We start from the raw sequence: 15,159 nt of genomic DNA, 5'->3' as shown, positions 1-15,159 counted from the left end.
AAGTGTATTTTTCCTCAGATTAATGTCCTTCAATCAAAAAGGAGATCAGAAATCCTAAAATCAGTAAGATATTTATTGAAATGATGATTCTAATATGATCTAAGTGTACATATGTAAGCATTTAAAGCAGCATCATATGTGTGTATATGTATGTTTGTATATACATGTAAATATATTTATTCCAGGTTCAGAATTAATCTTACAGATCTTTTCATACTTCTCCTATGTTGCTTAACCACTTTTTTGTCTCCTTCATGTTATAGTTACTTATGTCTTTCTCTTCTATTAACATGCATTTAAATACTTGAGATTGAGGGCATGTATAAATCGTATCATTTAGAGAAGTTTTCCTTAGGATTATTGATGATTTTATTAGCCTGTTGGTTTGTTCTTTAGAGTGCTGTTTGAAAATAAAAGGTGATGAAATTTGAGGATAATGTTTTTCCCTGAGCCTCTATGCCCATTGTTTTTTTTTTTTTTTTTTTTTTTGGATCCCCTTTAAAAAAAAAAAATCTTAAAGCTAATGAGGAAGTAGACAGGGGATGGTAGTAGTATGGCATTGCATTCTTTCATATTTCGAGAACCTTAGAAATAATTTTTCCTCTCTGTTCACTGAAGTGTTTTGTTTTTTATCCTGAAAGGGTGTACATAAATTGCTTTTGATTCTTGTACTCACCTAGCTTTTTCCTAAATTCTATATTTATATTATTTCTTATCAGGTAAGTACCTTGTACTTGCTCTTTACTGCCACTTACTTCCCTTTCTAGATTGAGATTAATGTATGTTAATTGGAGAAAATTGAAAAGTAAAATGTATGAAGAAAAAAGTTAAAATACTTAGAAATCTTACTACCAAGGGAGAACTACTCTTAATATCTTGGCATATATCCACCTTTTCCCCTCTCTTTCTGTGAGCATGTGTGTATGTGACTGTGTATATGTGTGTTTTAAAATTACACATTTTTTTAAAAAGATTTTTATTTATTTATTTGACAGACAGATCACAAGTAGGCAGAGAGGCAGGCAGAGAGAGAGAGAGAGGAGGAGGCAGGCTCCCTGCTGAGCAGAGAGCCCGATGCAGGGCTCCAACCCAGGACCCTGGCATCACGACCTGAGCTGAAGGCAGAAGCTTTAACCACTGAGCCACCCAGGCGCCCCAACACATAATTTTTTAAAAAAGAAATCGGAATCATTGCTACATATGTTTTATAACTTTGTTCTTTTGATAGTAACTACAAAATCATCACATGTCTTTAAATATTTTTTACTTTTAAACATTTTTAATTAATATATTTTTAAAAGATTTTTAAAATTTATTTATTTGAGAGAGAGAGTGAGAGAAAGCATGAGAGGGGAGAAGGTCAGAGGGAGAAGCAGACTCCTGGTGGAGCTGGGAACCTGATGTGGGACTCTATCCTGGGACTCCAGGATCATGACTTGAGCCAAAGGTAGTAACTTAACCAATTCAACCACCCAGGAGCCCTAAATATTTTTTATTTAACAATGGGTTTCCTGGCCATACAGAATTCTACCATGTGAATATCCTAGGTGTAGGCAACCTTTTTTCGTGAAGGGCCAGGTAGTGAATGTGTTAGGTTTTGTGGACCATGTGGTCTTTGTCGTAATTACTTAACTGCGATGTTGTAATGAGAAAGCAGCCATAGACAATATGTAAATGAATAGCATTACTACGTGTTAATAAGAATTTTTCTTATGGACATGGAAATTTGAATTTCATACAGTCTTCACATGTCATGAGTTTCATTTTTTTCATTGTCTTTCAACCATTTAAAAAAATGTAAAAACCGCTCTTAACTCATAGGCCATCCAAAAATAAGTGATAGGGCTGGATATAGTTTGCAGGTCAATTAAATATGCCATAAATTAGGTTTATCCATTAATGGATTTCTAAGTAATTTCCATGTTTTTGACATTAAAGAATAGCACTATAGTGATCATTCTAATAAATAATATGATTATTTCCTTAGGATAGATTTAGACAAGAGATTACATAGAGTGTTTAAGCATTTATTAAAAAACTTTTAAAAAATAATGGTAAATTTTAAGAGTTATACAACATTTCTGCTAGTAGTATGTGAAAGTGAACCATACTACGAACACTGGGTTCTAATTTCTCCCACTCTACCTATAATTTGATAGATAAAAATGTCATGTCATGTCATTGTTCAATTTTGCATATCTTTAAGACAATAAGTTTGTATTAAATATGTGTGAGTTTGGATTTTTTTCCTGTATATTTTGGCCTCTTTGTTTCCTGTATTTTTGTTAGTCCTCTTTTTCATACTGATTTGTAACATCTTTTTATATTTTAAGACCATTAACCCTTTGTCATGTGTGTTTTCCTAGTTTATCATTCATCTTTTAGTATGTTTATTATGTGTTTTGATGTGCAGCATGTTTTACATTTTTATGTAGTTGTAGCTATTAAACTTTCACCCTCTTTTTTATATGTGTTTTTTATATTCATGAAATATCACAACTACTGTTAATCTAATTCCAGAATAATCTTTTATTGAGCTTTGTCCTTTTGTGTTTGTGTTTTATTTAATTGGTTTTCTGTTCAAAAAATTTTCTTTTGAAGCATTCTTGAATATTAAATTTTAAACTTCAGAGTATTAAGCAGATGCCTCATCTTGCTAAAAATAAACATGGGTGTTTGGAGGATTCTTTTTACTAATATTGAATTAAATTCCTAACCATGTAAAAACAAATAAAAATAAGGGTTGATTTTTCTCTCATGAACAGGTAAAATATAGGAAAACTTGGAAAAAAATCTTAACCTGTTAGCAACATTTTTGGATACTGGGAATGAATATGCAGAACCCTCCATATTGGCAAAGTCTGTTGACTCATTTTATTTCAGTGACTTGAGAAGGAAAATAATCATTCCCCTACTTTGGGCTGTACGTAGTGATCCTAGTCAGTTGTAAGGTGTGATTTATTTATTTTTATATATATATATATTTTAATATTTTTTATTTATATTTCCCCTTTTAATTTTTTTTTGTGTGTGCATTAAAATTTTGCCAGGGAGTTTGGTTGAAAGGCATATAGATAACTTTATAATGTACGTGGGAAGATGGTGAAAGTATTGAAAACACGACTTTTTCTTTCAGTTATTACCATATGAAGTTTGATTGTCTGGATATAGTCTAAACAACGAAAAAGAATTTTTTTAAAATGTTAAACCACTTGGACATTTCTTTTAAATATTACTTATTCTTGCTTCACAAATATTTCTGAAATATTCTTAAGAAAAATGACTTAATTTTAAATAGGTTTGATATTTTGGGTTCTAATGGAATAAATTTTAAACATTAGATAAGATTAAGATTTTTAAAAATTTTGGAATATTTATCTAAGAATTGATTTTAAAATGCTAAACTTTTTTTTTCTCTTATCAGATGTTATCTTTTATGTATGCCCATTTGGCCTTCTTCCATCAAGGGTATGATCTATTTAGTGAACTTGGGCCCTACATGAAGGATCTTGGTGCACAGGTAATATTGTACTGTATTGCTTGATTCTGTTTTATACATTGATATCTGTATCTTTTTTTCATTGAGATATAATATTGCATTAATTCAGGTGTATAAAATAATTTGAGATATATGTGTATATATTTTTAAAGATTTTATTTATTTATTTGTCAGAGCATAAGCAGGCAGAGTGGCAGGCAGACGCAGAGGGAGAGCAGGCTCCCTGTTGAACAAGGAGACTGATGCGGGCCCTGGGATCATGACCTACGCCAAAGGCAGCTGCTTAACCGACTGAGACACCCAGGCACCCCGAGATTTCTATGTCTTAGTACACACACACATATTTATAGTCAAATGACCAACTCAGAAGTCTAGTAAATATTTATTACTCCATATAGTTAAACATTCTTTTTCTTTTCTTCAGAACTTTTAAGATACACTGTTGAGGGGCACCTGGATGGCTCAGCGGGTTAAGGCCTGTGCCTTCGGCTCAGGTCATGATCCCAGGGTCCTGGGATCGAGCCCCACATCAGGCTCTCTGCTCGGCAGGGAGCCTGCTTCCCCTTCATCTCTCTGCCTGCCTCTCTGCCTACTTGTAATCTGTCTATCAGATAAATAAATAAATAAATAAATAAAATCTATTAAAAAATATATATATATACTGATGAGTAACTTTCAAATATATGATACAGTAGTGTTAACTATAGTCACCATGCTGTACATTACATTCCCAGGAGTTATTTATTTTATAACTGGAAATTTGTACATTGTGATGACCCCCTTTACCCATTTTGTCTCACTCATCCCCCACCTCTGGCAAATTCTAGTCTGTTCTCTATATCTATGAATTTGATTTTTTTTTTTTCCCAGATTTCACATGTGAGTGAAATCATGTGGTATTTGTCCTTCTCTGCTTGGCTTATTTCACTTAGCATAATGCCTTCAGAGTCCATCTATGTTGTTGCAAATGGCAAGATTTACTTTGCTTTTTAAATGGCTGAATAATAGTTCCTTATGTGTATATACACCATATTTTCTTACCTGTTCATTTTTTGGCGCTTAGGTTGTTCTTGTATCTTAGCTATTAATAATGCAGTTAACATGGGGATGTCGATATCTTTTCAAATCAGTGTCTTTGTTTACGTTGAACATATGTAGAAGGGGCATTTTGGAACATATGGTACTTCTGTTTTTAGTTTTTTGAGGAATCTCCATATTGTTTTCCATTATGGCTGCACCAATTTACATTCCCACCACTGGTGCACTTTTCTCCACATCCTCACCAACACTTGTGATTTCTCATCTTTTTGATGACGGGCATTCTGACAGGTAATACCTTGTTGTGGTTTTAATTTGCATTTTCCTGAGGATTAGTGATGTTGAGCACCTTTTCATGTACCTTTTGGCTACCCGTTTTTCACATTTGGAGAAATGTCTTTTCAGATCCTCTGCCCATTTTTAAAACAAAAATGTTTGGGTGTTTTGTTGTTTGCTTTGAAGTGTATGAGTTTTTTTTTTTTTTTTTAAAGATTTTATTTATTTATTTGACAGACAGAGATCACAAGTAGGCAGAAAGGCAGGCAGAGGCAGGGTGGGCGGGGAGGAGCAGGCTCCCCGCTAAGCAGAAAGCCCTACACGGGGCTTGATCCCAGGACCCCAAGATCATGACCTGAGCCAAAGGCAGAGGCTTTAACCCACTGAGCCACCCAGGCGCCCCATAAAGTTGTACGAGTTCTTTATATGGTATCTGATACATGATTTGCAAATATTTTCTGCCGTTTGGTGGGTTGCCTTTTCATTTTGTCGATTGTTTCCATTGCAGAAGTTTTTTGGTTTGATGTGGTCCCACTTGTTTATTTTTGGTTTTGTTGCTTTTGTTCTGATGTCTGTACTTTTATTTAAATTACTTATTTATTTATTTATTTTTTAAAGATTTTATTTATTTATTTGACAGAGAGAGATCACAAGTAGACAGAGAGGCAGGCAGAGAGAGAGAGAGAGAGAGAGATAGAGGGAAGCAGGCTCCCTGCTGAGCAGAGAGCCCGATGTGGGACTCAATCCCAGGACCCTAAGATCATGACCTGAGCCGAAGGCAGCGGCTTAACCCACTGAGCCACCCAGGCACCCTGATGTCTGTACCTTTAAAGAAGTTTAGTGTGTTGGGAAAAAGAAAGAAATTTAGAATATTGTGGAATTTGACATTTCAGTTATTTAATGAAGAAGTTTGATGCTGTGGAATATTTATGTGTAGGTTAAATGTGTAACCAAAAAGAAGATTGAAGTTTAAAAATATGTTATAGACAGTATATGAGGGTGTTGAAAGGAAAACTTAAAAACAATGGGTCTGTTTTATAGTACACATAGCTGGATTTAGTTTTTCTTTTCTTACATTTGGATAAATGAAAGTCCTACTGATTTTTCATTTGAGTTATACTCTTCTTTTATTTTCTAAAAAATGTATATTTTGCTATTTTGAATAATAAATCTTTAGAATCTTAAGCGTATGGAACTCTTGGTATCTTTTTTATTTTTTATATATATGCACATATGTGAATTATACATATATCACAGTATTATATAGAAAGTTCATTATATTCAAATTATTTTTGATAACTGAGAAGAACTTTATATTAGATTTGTTCTGGAATATTCTTTTTTGTTGATTGGTGAGCTTTTTGGATTTAATGATACCAATTTTTAGGTGATCCCCCCCCCCCCCCCATATAGGTTCATATTACCTTTTGAGGACAGGGGATTAAGGTTGAAAAATAGAGTTTAAGGAAATGAGGAAAAAGGTAAGACTGTAAGAGAAGTGCATTCATTGGCCAAAAGTAAATTTGGTGCATACACATGTGTGTACATGTGTGTGCTTGTTGGGATGGTGTGCAGGGTATATGCCATGAGTTACAGAGATACTGTTCCCTGACTCTGTAGAACCTAATCTATTAGAGGAGACCAACAAGTCATCAGACTATTACTCTGTGTGATCAGTGTTCTGTGTGGGTTTATTAAATGAGAACTTGCTTTTTGGTGTGTGATACAAGGAAACCTTGAAATATTAGTAGCGTCAACAAGATGAAATTCTTGTTTTATTTTATTTTTTATTTTATTTCTCTACATAAAGTCAAAGGCATGGTATTATGGTCACTTGGTTTGCAGGGATGCAGGCTTACATTTTTTATTCTACCTCATGGTTCAAAGTGGCTGATCAAGCTTTAGTCACCATACCCACATTCTTGCTGACAGGAAAGAGGAAAGGAGAAAGGTGCATTCTCTTTATGGATGTCTCCTGGAATTTATAGAGTCCACTTCTGTGTACATCCCAGTGTCGCACTGGCTGCAGGAAAAGCTGGGAATTAAAAACTTAATGCCAGATAAGCATGTGACCTACAAGAATTTGAATACTGTCTTGTTAAGAAAGAAGGAGAGAATAGGTTATTAGGGGGTAGCTGGCTGTCTTTACCATATAGCAGAGTTTCAAAGAGTTACAGGAACATACAGCTAGGACCTATAACCCAGACTTGGGAGGAAGGCAAGACCTTCCTAGGCTCTAGGCACTCCACACATTCTGTCAAGCATTATGTTGCACCCTCATCCTACATTAAATGTAATTTATAAACAAATGAATTAGATTGTAGTTGAGTAGTTTAAATAACTTCATACTTTATACATTTATTAATTTTGGTTTTACAGTTTTCCCCTCTCAGTTCTCACATAATTTTTCAGGTCCTTGAAAGGCATCTAAGCTCTGGTGCCTGTTGGAAAATATAGCCTGGTTGGAGGTGGACAGTTCAGATATCCTTTCAGTAATTCAGTTATGAGATAACTGGATCTGGAACTAGGAACATGGCAATAGAGATAGAAACAAATAGACTTGAAGGATATTTAAGGAATAGCCAATTTGAAGGTAGAGGGACATGATGATTTGAAGTTTAAATATGTTAAATTTTGATGATAGGACATCTAAATGGGTGTATCTGGAGCCCCCTCCCCTCCGCCAAAATGAGGTTAAAGGAGTCAATAGCATATAATTATTAATTGTAACCACAAGAATGGGTGAATTGACTCATGGAGAGTTAATAGGTATCCCAAAATCATTTTAGTGTTTCCAAAGCTATTTTTGAAAAATGTGAGTGCTGGAATGGTATGCTTAAAGACTTTCATTTTGTAAGTTAATAGCAAAGGCCACTAGTATAGATTAAAAAGAGAATCTGGCTTCAAACAGGGCCCTAAGAATGACATAGTTTTAAGAGGTGGTTAGGTAAGAGGATCTTCATTAAAACACAGATGAGAGAGGAGGTGGAAAACTGGGAGATGATGTTACCATGGGCCAAGGAGAGTGTTTCAAAAAGGAGAGGATAATTATCAATACAAATATTGGAAAGAAGGTGCAGTAAACCAAGGACTGAGAAATACATATTGGGTTTAGCAGCAAGAAGATTATTTACCTTTGTGAGAGTGGAGGGTATGAGTGGCAGAAGCTAAACTATAATGGGTAGATAAATACGAAATAGACCAGTGAAGAACAGGGAAGATTTTTCCAGAAGTTGTGTTACGAAGGAAAAAGAGGGCTGGAGAGGAGTATGAGTTGGAGGAAGGTTTTATTTAAGGTAGTATGATTTGCACAAATATACAAGCAGATGGAAATGGGAGAAATTAAAAAGTGGAGAGAGAAGTGATGATGTCTGATATGGTAGGAGTAGAGAGGATTCCAAACACAGGGGACTAGGGCACCTGGCTGGTTATAGGTACCTGCACTAATAGAAGCATGGCCCATATTGTGCTATGCTCCAAATTCTTCCTGATATAGTCCCAGTATGTAGGAGACAAGACTGTCTTCACATCTCCTCAGTTTGTACCTTCCCCACCCTCCACCATCTTGAGACATTTTTTTCTTTATACTTCTGCCCCAACAGAGAGAAGTGAATTTTCGCTCTTTTCTGCTGTAATAGTAGTGAGGTGGGATGTAGGAGAGGAATTTACTACCAGTCCAGCAGGCAGAAAACCAGCACTTGCATTGCAGTACTAGTGTAGAAGGTACATGCACACAAGTTTATAAATATTAGTTGAATCTTGGGGTCTGCCTTGTACCTTACTTCAATCTGAATGGATAAATAATACTTATATGCCATTCAATTAAAGGATATAAACTCATGGTATAATGGTTACTGCACTCATTCAGTATAAGAAAATCCTGAGGGCATTTTCCTAGTGCAGCATGTATGAGCATTACCCATTAAATCAATGTTACATGTCACTAAGGCACATATGCATTGGATCTTCAAGGGTAGTAGTGTAGTTGCCATCTAAATCAAATATTTATAATAGTGCTACATTTGTTTCAGGGTGTTTTCTTTTGGTTCTTTATTAATATTCAGTGATAACTAAGATTCTGTGGCCAATTGTATACCTGCAACTAATATTTTACTATGTGCTAACTATCTAGGATTTAAATAAAACCTTAAAAAAATTTTTTTTTTTTTAAATTTATTTACTTGGGGCAGAGAGAGAGAGCACAAGCAGGGGGAGAGGAGAGGGAGAAGCAGATTCCCTGCTGAGCAGGGAGCCTGATGTGGGATTTGATCCCAGGACCCTGGGATCATGACCTGAGCTGAAGGAATCATGACCTGAGCCTTAACCAACTGAGCCACACAGGTGCTCCTAAAATTTTTTTTTTATTAAGGAAAAAAAAAATTCTGAGGCCCAAATTATTCTCTGGTAGGGAAAAAAAACACCATCATTTGTAGTAGAGAGTACATAAAGGACCAAATGGTATTTTTACAAAGGCTTTTTAAAATTTTGTTTTGTAAAGAATAGCAATGAAAACATTTATTCATTTAATACTTTATCTTTCTCCTTATTCCTGTTGATATTTACTTTTTTTTTTTTTTTTTTGCAGTCCATAATAAGTTTATTATGTCTTCAAGACACTACAGTGTAGACTCCTCTCCCAGAGAAGGGTCCCTCATACACCGGTAATCACTATTCAGATGAATGGCTCACTAGTCATTTTCATAGGCAGCTGGATTCTTCCTCTTGGATTTCTCAAACTCCTGGGTCCCCCAAGTGTAGACAAGATTAAACGCTACAAACGGGGGCACGACGCGAAGAGCGCACGCCCACGTGCGGTGGAGCACGTTGGGGATGCCCTTGCTTAAGTAGTGCGGGAAGGCGCGCGCTGCTCGAAGGGCCACAAGCTATAGGTGATCACATGCCGCATGCGGGTCAGATTCCCAAACGTGCGGCCCATGGTCGCGGCGGCGTCTGCAAGACGAGGGTGGACGGGCGCTTGCCTCAGTCCCGGGATGCGCCGTCCTGGACCCAAGACGCCCTCCCCAGAGCTCCTCACCCTTCCCCGCCCAGGCGGCGCCCCCACCCTCCCACGGACTCCCACTACCGCGCTCCCGGACTTCACTCCCGCGCGGGGGTCACCTCGCCCTCCACAGTCGCGGGAACCAGCCGATATTTACATTTAAAACATTTTTTCATTTATGGGGCGCCTGGGTGGCTCAGTGGGTTAAAGCTCAGGTCATGATCCCAGGGTCCTGGGATTGAGCCCCATGTCGGGCTTTCTGCTCCGCTGGGAGCCTGCTTCCTCCTCTCTCTCTGCCTGCCTCTCTGCCTACTTGTGATTTCTCTCTTTCTGTCAAATAAATAAAATCTTAAAAAAAAATTAAAAAAAATTTTTTTCATTTATCCCACATTAATCAGATAAAATGACATGCATCATAGTCTAGAAGAGTAGATTCATATAATTTATAACCAATTGTTTTTTATTCCAGCAAAGAGTAGTTCAAGGAGCCAGGACATTTGTCATAGTATTGGGAAATCATCTTTTCTGTTGGAAAGGAATAAGAAAGAAATGAGAGTTATGATTTCATAAATTTTTTGAGCTTTTATTTTTATTTTTATTTATTTATCTATTTATTTATTTATTTTTAAAAAAGATTTTATTTATTTATTTGAGAGAGAGACAGTGAGAGAGAGCATGAGTGAGGAGAAGGTCAGAGGGAGAAGCAGACTCCCCATGGAGCTGGGAGCCCGATGTGGGACTCGATCCTGGGACTCCGGGATCATGACCTGAGCCGAAAGCAGTTGTCCAACCAACTGAGCCACGCCGGCGTCCCTTTTTTGAGCTTTTAAAACAGAAGCTTAAACAATGGCAATTTTATACCCTGGCCTTATGAATGATTACTATTATTACTTTTAAAAAATTTTTATTTTATTTTAATTTTAAAAGATTTTGTTTATTTGACAGACAGAGATCACAAGTAGTCAGAGAGGCAGGCAGAGAGAGAGGAGGAAGCAGGCTCCCCACTGAGCAGAGAGCCCGATGCGGGGCTGGATCCCAGGACCCTGGGATCATGACCTGAGCTGAAGGCAGAGGCTTTAATCCACTGAGCCACCCAGGCACTCCTAAAAAATTTTATTATTTAGCTCTCTCTTAATCTGGAGAGTTGTTGTTTTTGTTTTTTGCCTTTTAGATTTGATTATAACATTAAGAAGCCAACTTGAAAACATGAAGCATTTTGAGTGATTGATTGGAAGTGTCTGTTCTGTTGAATTTAGGAGAGCTGGCCCCACACTAGTGTAGCTGCTACTTTTTGCTATTTGGGGAGAAAGTCACCAGGGTATCTTCTTTCTGCCTTTGATTCTGACTACTGAAATTGCAGGAGTCAGCAGGCAACTTATGCTAGAGTTCTCTTCCTTATTCTAGGAGTTCATTTTATCACTGTTGTGCCCTTGACAAGGCCTCCTGTCATGTTTGCTTGGCACTACAACTGTTCTTAGAAATGTTTTTCCTGGAGGAGTTATAGACCTTCTTAAAAAGGATTTCATAGCAGAGGAAAAAGAACTTCCATTTTAAAGTTGTAGTCAAAATGCCTTTTTAAGTAAACTTACATTGGCTGACTTACTAAGAGTATGTTTTAAAAAATGATCATACCTTTTCTTCTTTAATTTTTAAGTTGGCTAATTTTCTCCCTTATTGCCTTTATAGCTGGATCGACTGGTTGTGGATGCAGCAAAGGAGAAAAGAGAGATGGAGCAAAAACATTCTACCATTCAACAAAAGGTACTTGACAGGAAAAGTTAAAGGAGAGTAATTCCCATTTTATAGAATTGTTCAATTACTGGTTTTAGCAAGATACTATTGTGTTGGAACAAATCCTTTAAGTTGCTGTAGTAATTGAACTTTGTAGATAAATTCCTCCTTTTTTTGTGAAAAGTAAAATATTTTTTAGATGATCAGACAGTATTTGAAAGACATTTTTTTTTTTTTTTTGGTTAAGATTTATTTATTTATTTGACAGAGATCACAAGTAGGCAGAGAGGCAGGCAGAGAGAGGGGGGCCGGAGGCAGGCTCCATGCTGAGCAGAGAGCCCAATGCAGGGCTCAATCCCAGGACCCTGAGATCAGGACCTGAGCTGAAGGCAGAGGCTTTAACCCACTGAGCCACCCAGGCGCCCGAAAGCCATGTTTTTGAACCACTTTGCAAAAACATTAATCTCAAAAGATTTTTTACAAAAAGATTATTTATTATTTATTTGAGAGAGAGGGGGAGAGAAAGAGCATGAGCAGAGGGAAGGAACAGAGAGAGAGGGAGAAGCAGACTCCCTACTGAGCAGGGCTCCATCCCAGGACTATAAGATTATGACCTGAGCCAAAGGCAGATGCTTAACCAACTGAGCCACACAGGTACCCCAATCTCATAGGATCTTAGTTAATTTAAAAATGGCCCTTAGACTCTAAACTGCTATTTAAAGTTTCAGTTAGGATATCACCAAACCTTGTAAAGCCTTTGAGTAAGAGGGGTAGGGTTTGGGTTGGGGGCGGGCAAGCAGAGGGAGTGGTGGAGAACATCTTTGCATCAATGTGGTTGTGTAGTATAGTGGACTTAACAGCTATAGTTACTCTAAGGCAGCCCTTGCCTTCTCTCATGTGATAATGGCATTTTACGTGCATTTCTTGTTAATTTGCCTGAGCTTAGCTAAACAATTTGAAAAATGTATTTTTAAAATGAAAATTTAATCTGACACATTTTTATTTTTGTGTGTGAAGAGCTTTGAATACAACTAACGTGGGACTCAACCTAATAATATTTTGTCTTACATATTTAGTGATATTTTTGTGTGGTAATCTGAAAATAAAAGGAGATAATTGGAGGTTGAATCTAATAAAAGTATGTGACAAGATGCCTTCTGTACTTACCTGGCAGGGGAAGAGATATCATGATCACAAAAGTGGTTTTCCCAGGGTGAGGCTTATCCATTGACTCCAAATGTGCTGACTCTTAGAATTTCCCCAAATGTGGGAAACTTGACTGCATAATGGGTAATAGTGGGGCACCTTATTCATGTGTTCCCCTAAAAAAAAAAAGATGCCTTCTAGCATTGCATTAAGAAATCTGTTCCTGTGGTATTGACCGGTCAGATCAACTTTCGTTATGGTTATTTTAAAGAATTTAAAATACTGGTGAACTAGCCTGGCATAAAAGAAAAAAATTCAAGTGAAGTCAGTAATACAAGTAAGGAAAATTTTATTGGTGGTGGGCTATTAATATTCAAAGAGAAACATTATTTATTAAGGGAAATATTTTCTACTGGATCATCTTTAATTTAGTTATAATTCCAGTTATAGTTAGGTAAGACTAACTCCCTGTTTTGTTTTGTTTAAAGTTAAAGTTAGACTCATTTTTGGTTGGGTAACTCATGTTAATGACATTACCATGGAAAGATTGTTAAAAATTGGGACCAATCATTTCTAATTAAAATGAGAGATCGTGGTATTTTTAGAAACTTGTGACTGTTTGCTTAAAATGAATTAATGAGTATTAAGTATCTTTTAATGTCTTTCCCTGTTGTATATACAGCTCAGTGTTTTACTGAAGATCCAAAAGTAGTAGATTATTAAATCTAAGATTAACTTACTTGATTTTAAATAATAGTCAGTTACTGCTGTATAGAAAGTAATGCTTTATTTTTTGCCCTTAAATGCTGACACAAGGCTGCATTACAGGTAAAAAAAAAAAAAAAGGAAAAAAAAAAAAGAAAAAATGTTTTGGTCACATAAAAATTAAGGGAAAGTATGTCTAATGTACCTAATGTAATTATTTACATTTTTCATGAATTGAAATTGATCAACTAAAGAAACGATGATGCTATGCACACTCATGTACATGCCTTTTGGATATGTGTATATATTTTTGGTAGATTTATATCTAAGAGTAAAACTGCTGGTTCAGAAGGTATATATATGTTCAGTATTAGTAGATAATGCTAAATTACATTTCAGAATGCTATTACCATTCCTGATAGAAAGCACTGTGTGTGAGTTCTCAGTGTTCCTGGCCACCTGATGGAATTGTGAGAGTTTTTAATTTTTGCTAACTTTGGTGGGTAGATACTGATATCTCTTTGTGGTTTTAATTTATGCTTTAGTTACTAATGAGCTCAAGTACCTTTTGCCTTTTGGTCATTTGGATATCCTGTTTGTCAAATGTCTGTTAGTTTTTCTTCCATTTTTCCATCAGGTTGCCTAACTGTTGATAAGATTCTTCATATCATCTGGATATAAGCCCTTTTGGGGGATATATATGTTTTTAATTTTCATGTAGTTTTTTTTTTTTTTTAAGATTTTATTTATTTATTTGACAGATAGAGATCACAAGTAGGCAGAGAGGCAGAGAGAAGAGGAAGCAGGCTCCCTGCTGATCAGAGAGCCTGATGTGCAGCCTGAGCTCAGGACCCAGGACCCTGAGATCAGGACCTGAGCTGAAGGCAGAGGCTCTAACCCGCTGAGCCACCCAGGCGCCCCTTTTTGGATGTTTTTTGTACAAACTCATAACATCTGCAAATAATAGTTTCTTCCTTTCTGATTCCAATTCTTTCCTTACTTCTTATTTATTTTGTTGGCTAAGACTTCTTCTTCTTCTTCTTCTTCTTTTTTTAAAAAGATTTTATTTATTTATTTGACGGAGAGATAGCACAAGTAGGCAGAGCAGCAGGGAGAGGGAGAAGCAGGCTCTCTGCTGAGTAGGGAGACTGATGCGGGGCTCGGAACATGACCTGAGCCAAAGGCAGCTGCTTAACTGACTGAGCCACCCAGGTGCCCCTAGGACTTCTAACATAATCTTGAAGTGATAATGGTCGTTCTTGTCTTGGTTACAATTTCAGAAGGGAAAGCTTCTGTTAAATTCTCTTTATTGGCTATCTTAGTCTTGCCTTCTCTTCCCTGGGCCTCTCACGAAAAAGCTTCAAATTCTGATGAGGGAAATGCCCTTAAGGTGAAATCTGGCTTCCTTCATCTGCTTACCTGTTCAAGCCTCCTACTTTCACTTAATCTTTGGCCTTTGAGTATTCCTTCCTGATTTGTCAGCTATCAATATATTTAAATTATAATATATATTTTAGGCATTGTTACTACTTTCATTATAAAATCACATAATCTGTCACATTTTAAATACTATATTAATTGATACTAACAATAAATTAAAGACTTAATCTATTTCAGGAAATGTAGTTGAAAATTAGAAAAATACTTAAAAATGTACTGTACTTCAAGGAGGTTATATTTTAATGTTTTAAGTAGAATCAGAGTAATTAAAAAACTTCCAGTGTTATAAATGAAACCTTTAGAATTTTATACTCAGTTAAATCAA

The 15,159-nt window shown here is 36.2% G+C and overlaps 1 protein-coding gene and 1 pseudogene across 7 annotated transcripts in view; one reads left to right on the top strand and one right to left on the bottom strand.

Annotated features, from left to right (window-relative positions):
- The window catches only part of ACAP2 (ArfGAP with coiled-coil, ankyrin repeat and PH domains 2), a 140,067-nt gene that overhangs the window by 82,024 nt on the left and 42,884 nt on the right, over nt 1–15,159 (top strand). For all 6 annotated transcript variants that reach the window (XR_014302912.1, XR_014302913.1, XM_082699600.1 and 3 more), the window contains exons 7-9: nt 19–63; nt 3,425–3,520; nt 11,499–11,573. Coding sequence is in view for 4 of the 6 variants with exons in the window: in XM_082699600.1 (XP_082555726.1) it covers nt 19–63; nt 3,425–3,520; nt 11,499–11,573 (216 nt within the window). In the remaining 2 variants the exon portion in view is untranslated. The remainder of the gene's footprint in view (nt 1–18; nt 64–3,424; nt 3,521–11,498; nt 11,574–15,159) is intronic.
- On the bottom strand, nt 9,372–9,961 carry LOC309848769 (cytochrome b-c1 complex subunit 8 pseudogene; annotated as a pseudogene). Its single transcript, XR_014316653.1, has 2 exons — nt 9,897–9,961; nt 9,372–9,763 (listed from the first exon to the last, which is right to left on the bottom strand). The product of XR_014316653.1 is annotated as a cytochrome b-c1 complex subunit 8 pseudogene (transcript).

This window comes from Mustela nivalis (genome assembly GCF_964662115.1).
Source record: "Mustela nivalis genome assembly, chromosome: 1".
Lineage (NCBI taxonomy): Eukaryota > Metazoa > Chordata > Mammalia > Carnivora > Mustelidae > Mustela > Mustela nivalis.
The sequence above is the reverse complement of the archived record's forward strand: the minus strand, read 5'-3'. Positions and strand labels throughout refer to the sequence as shown.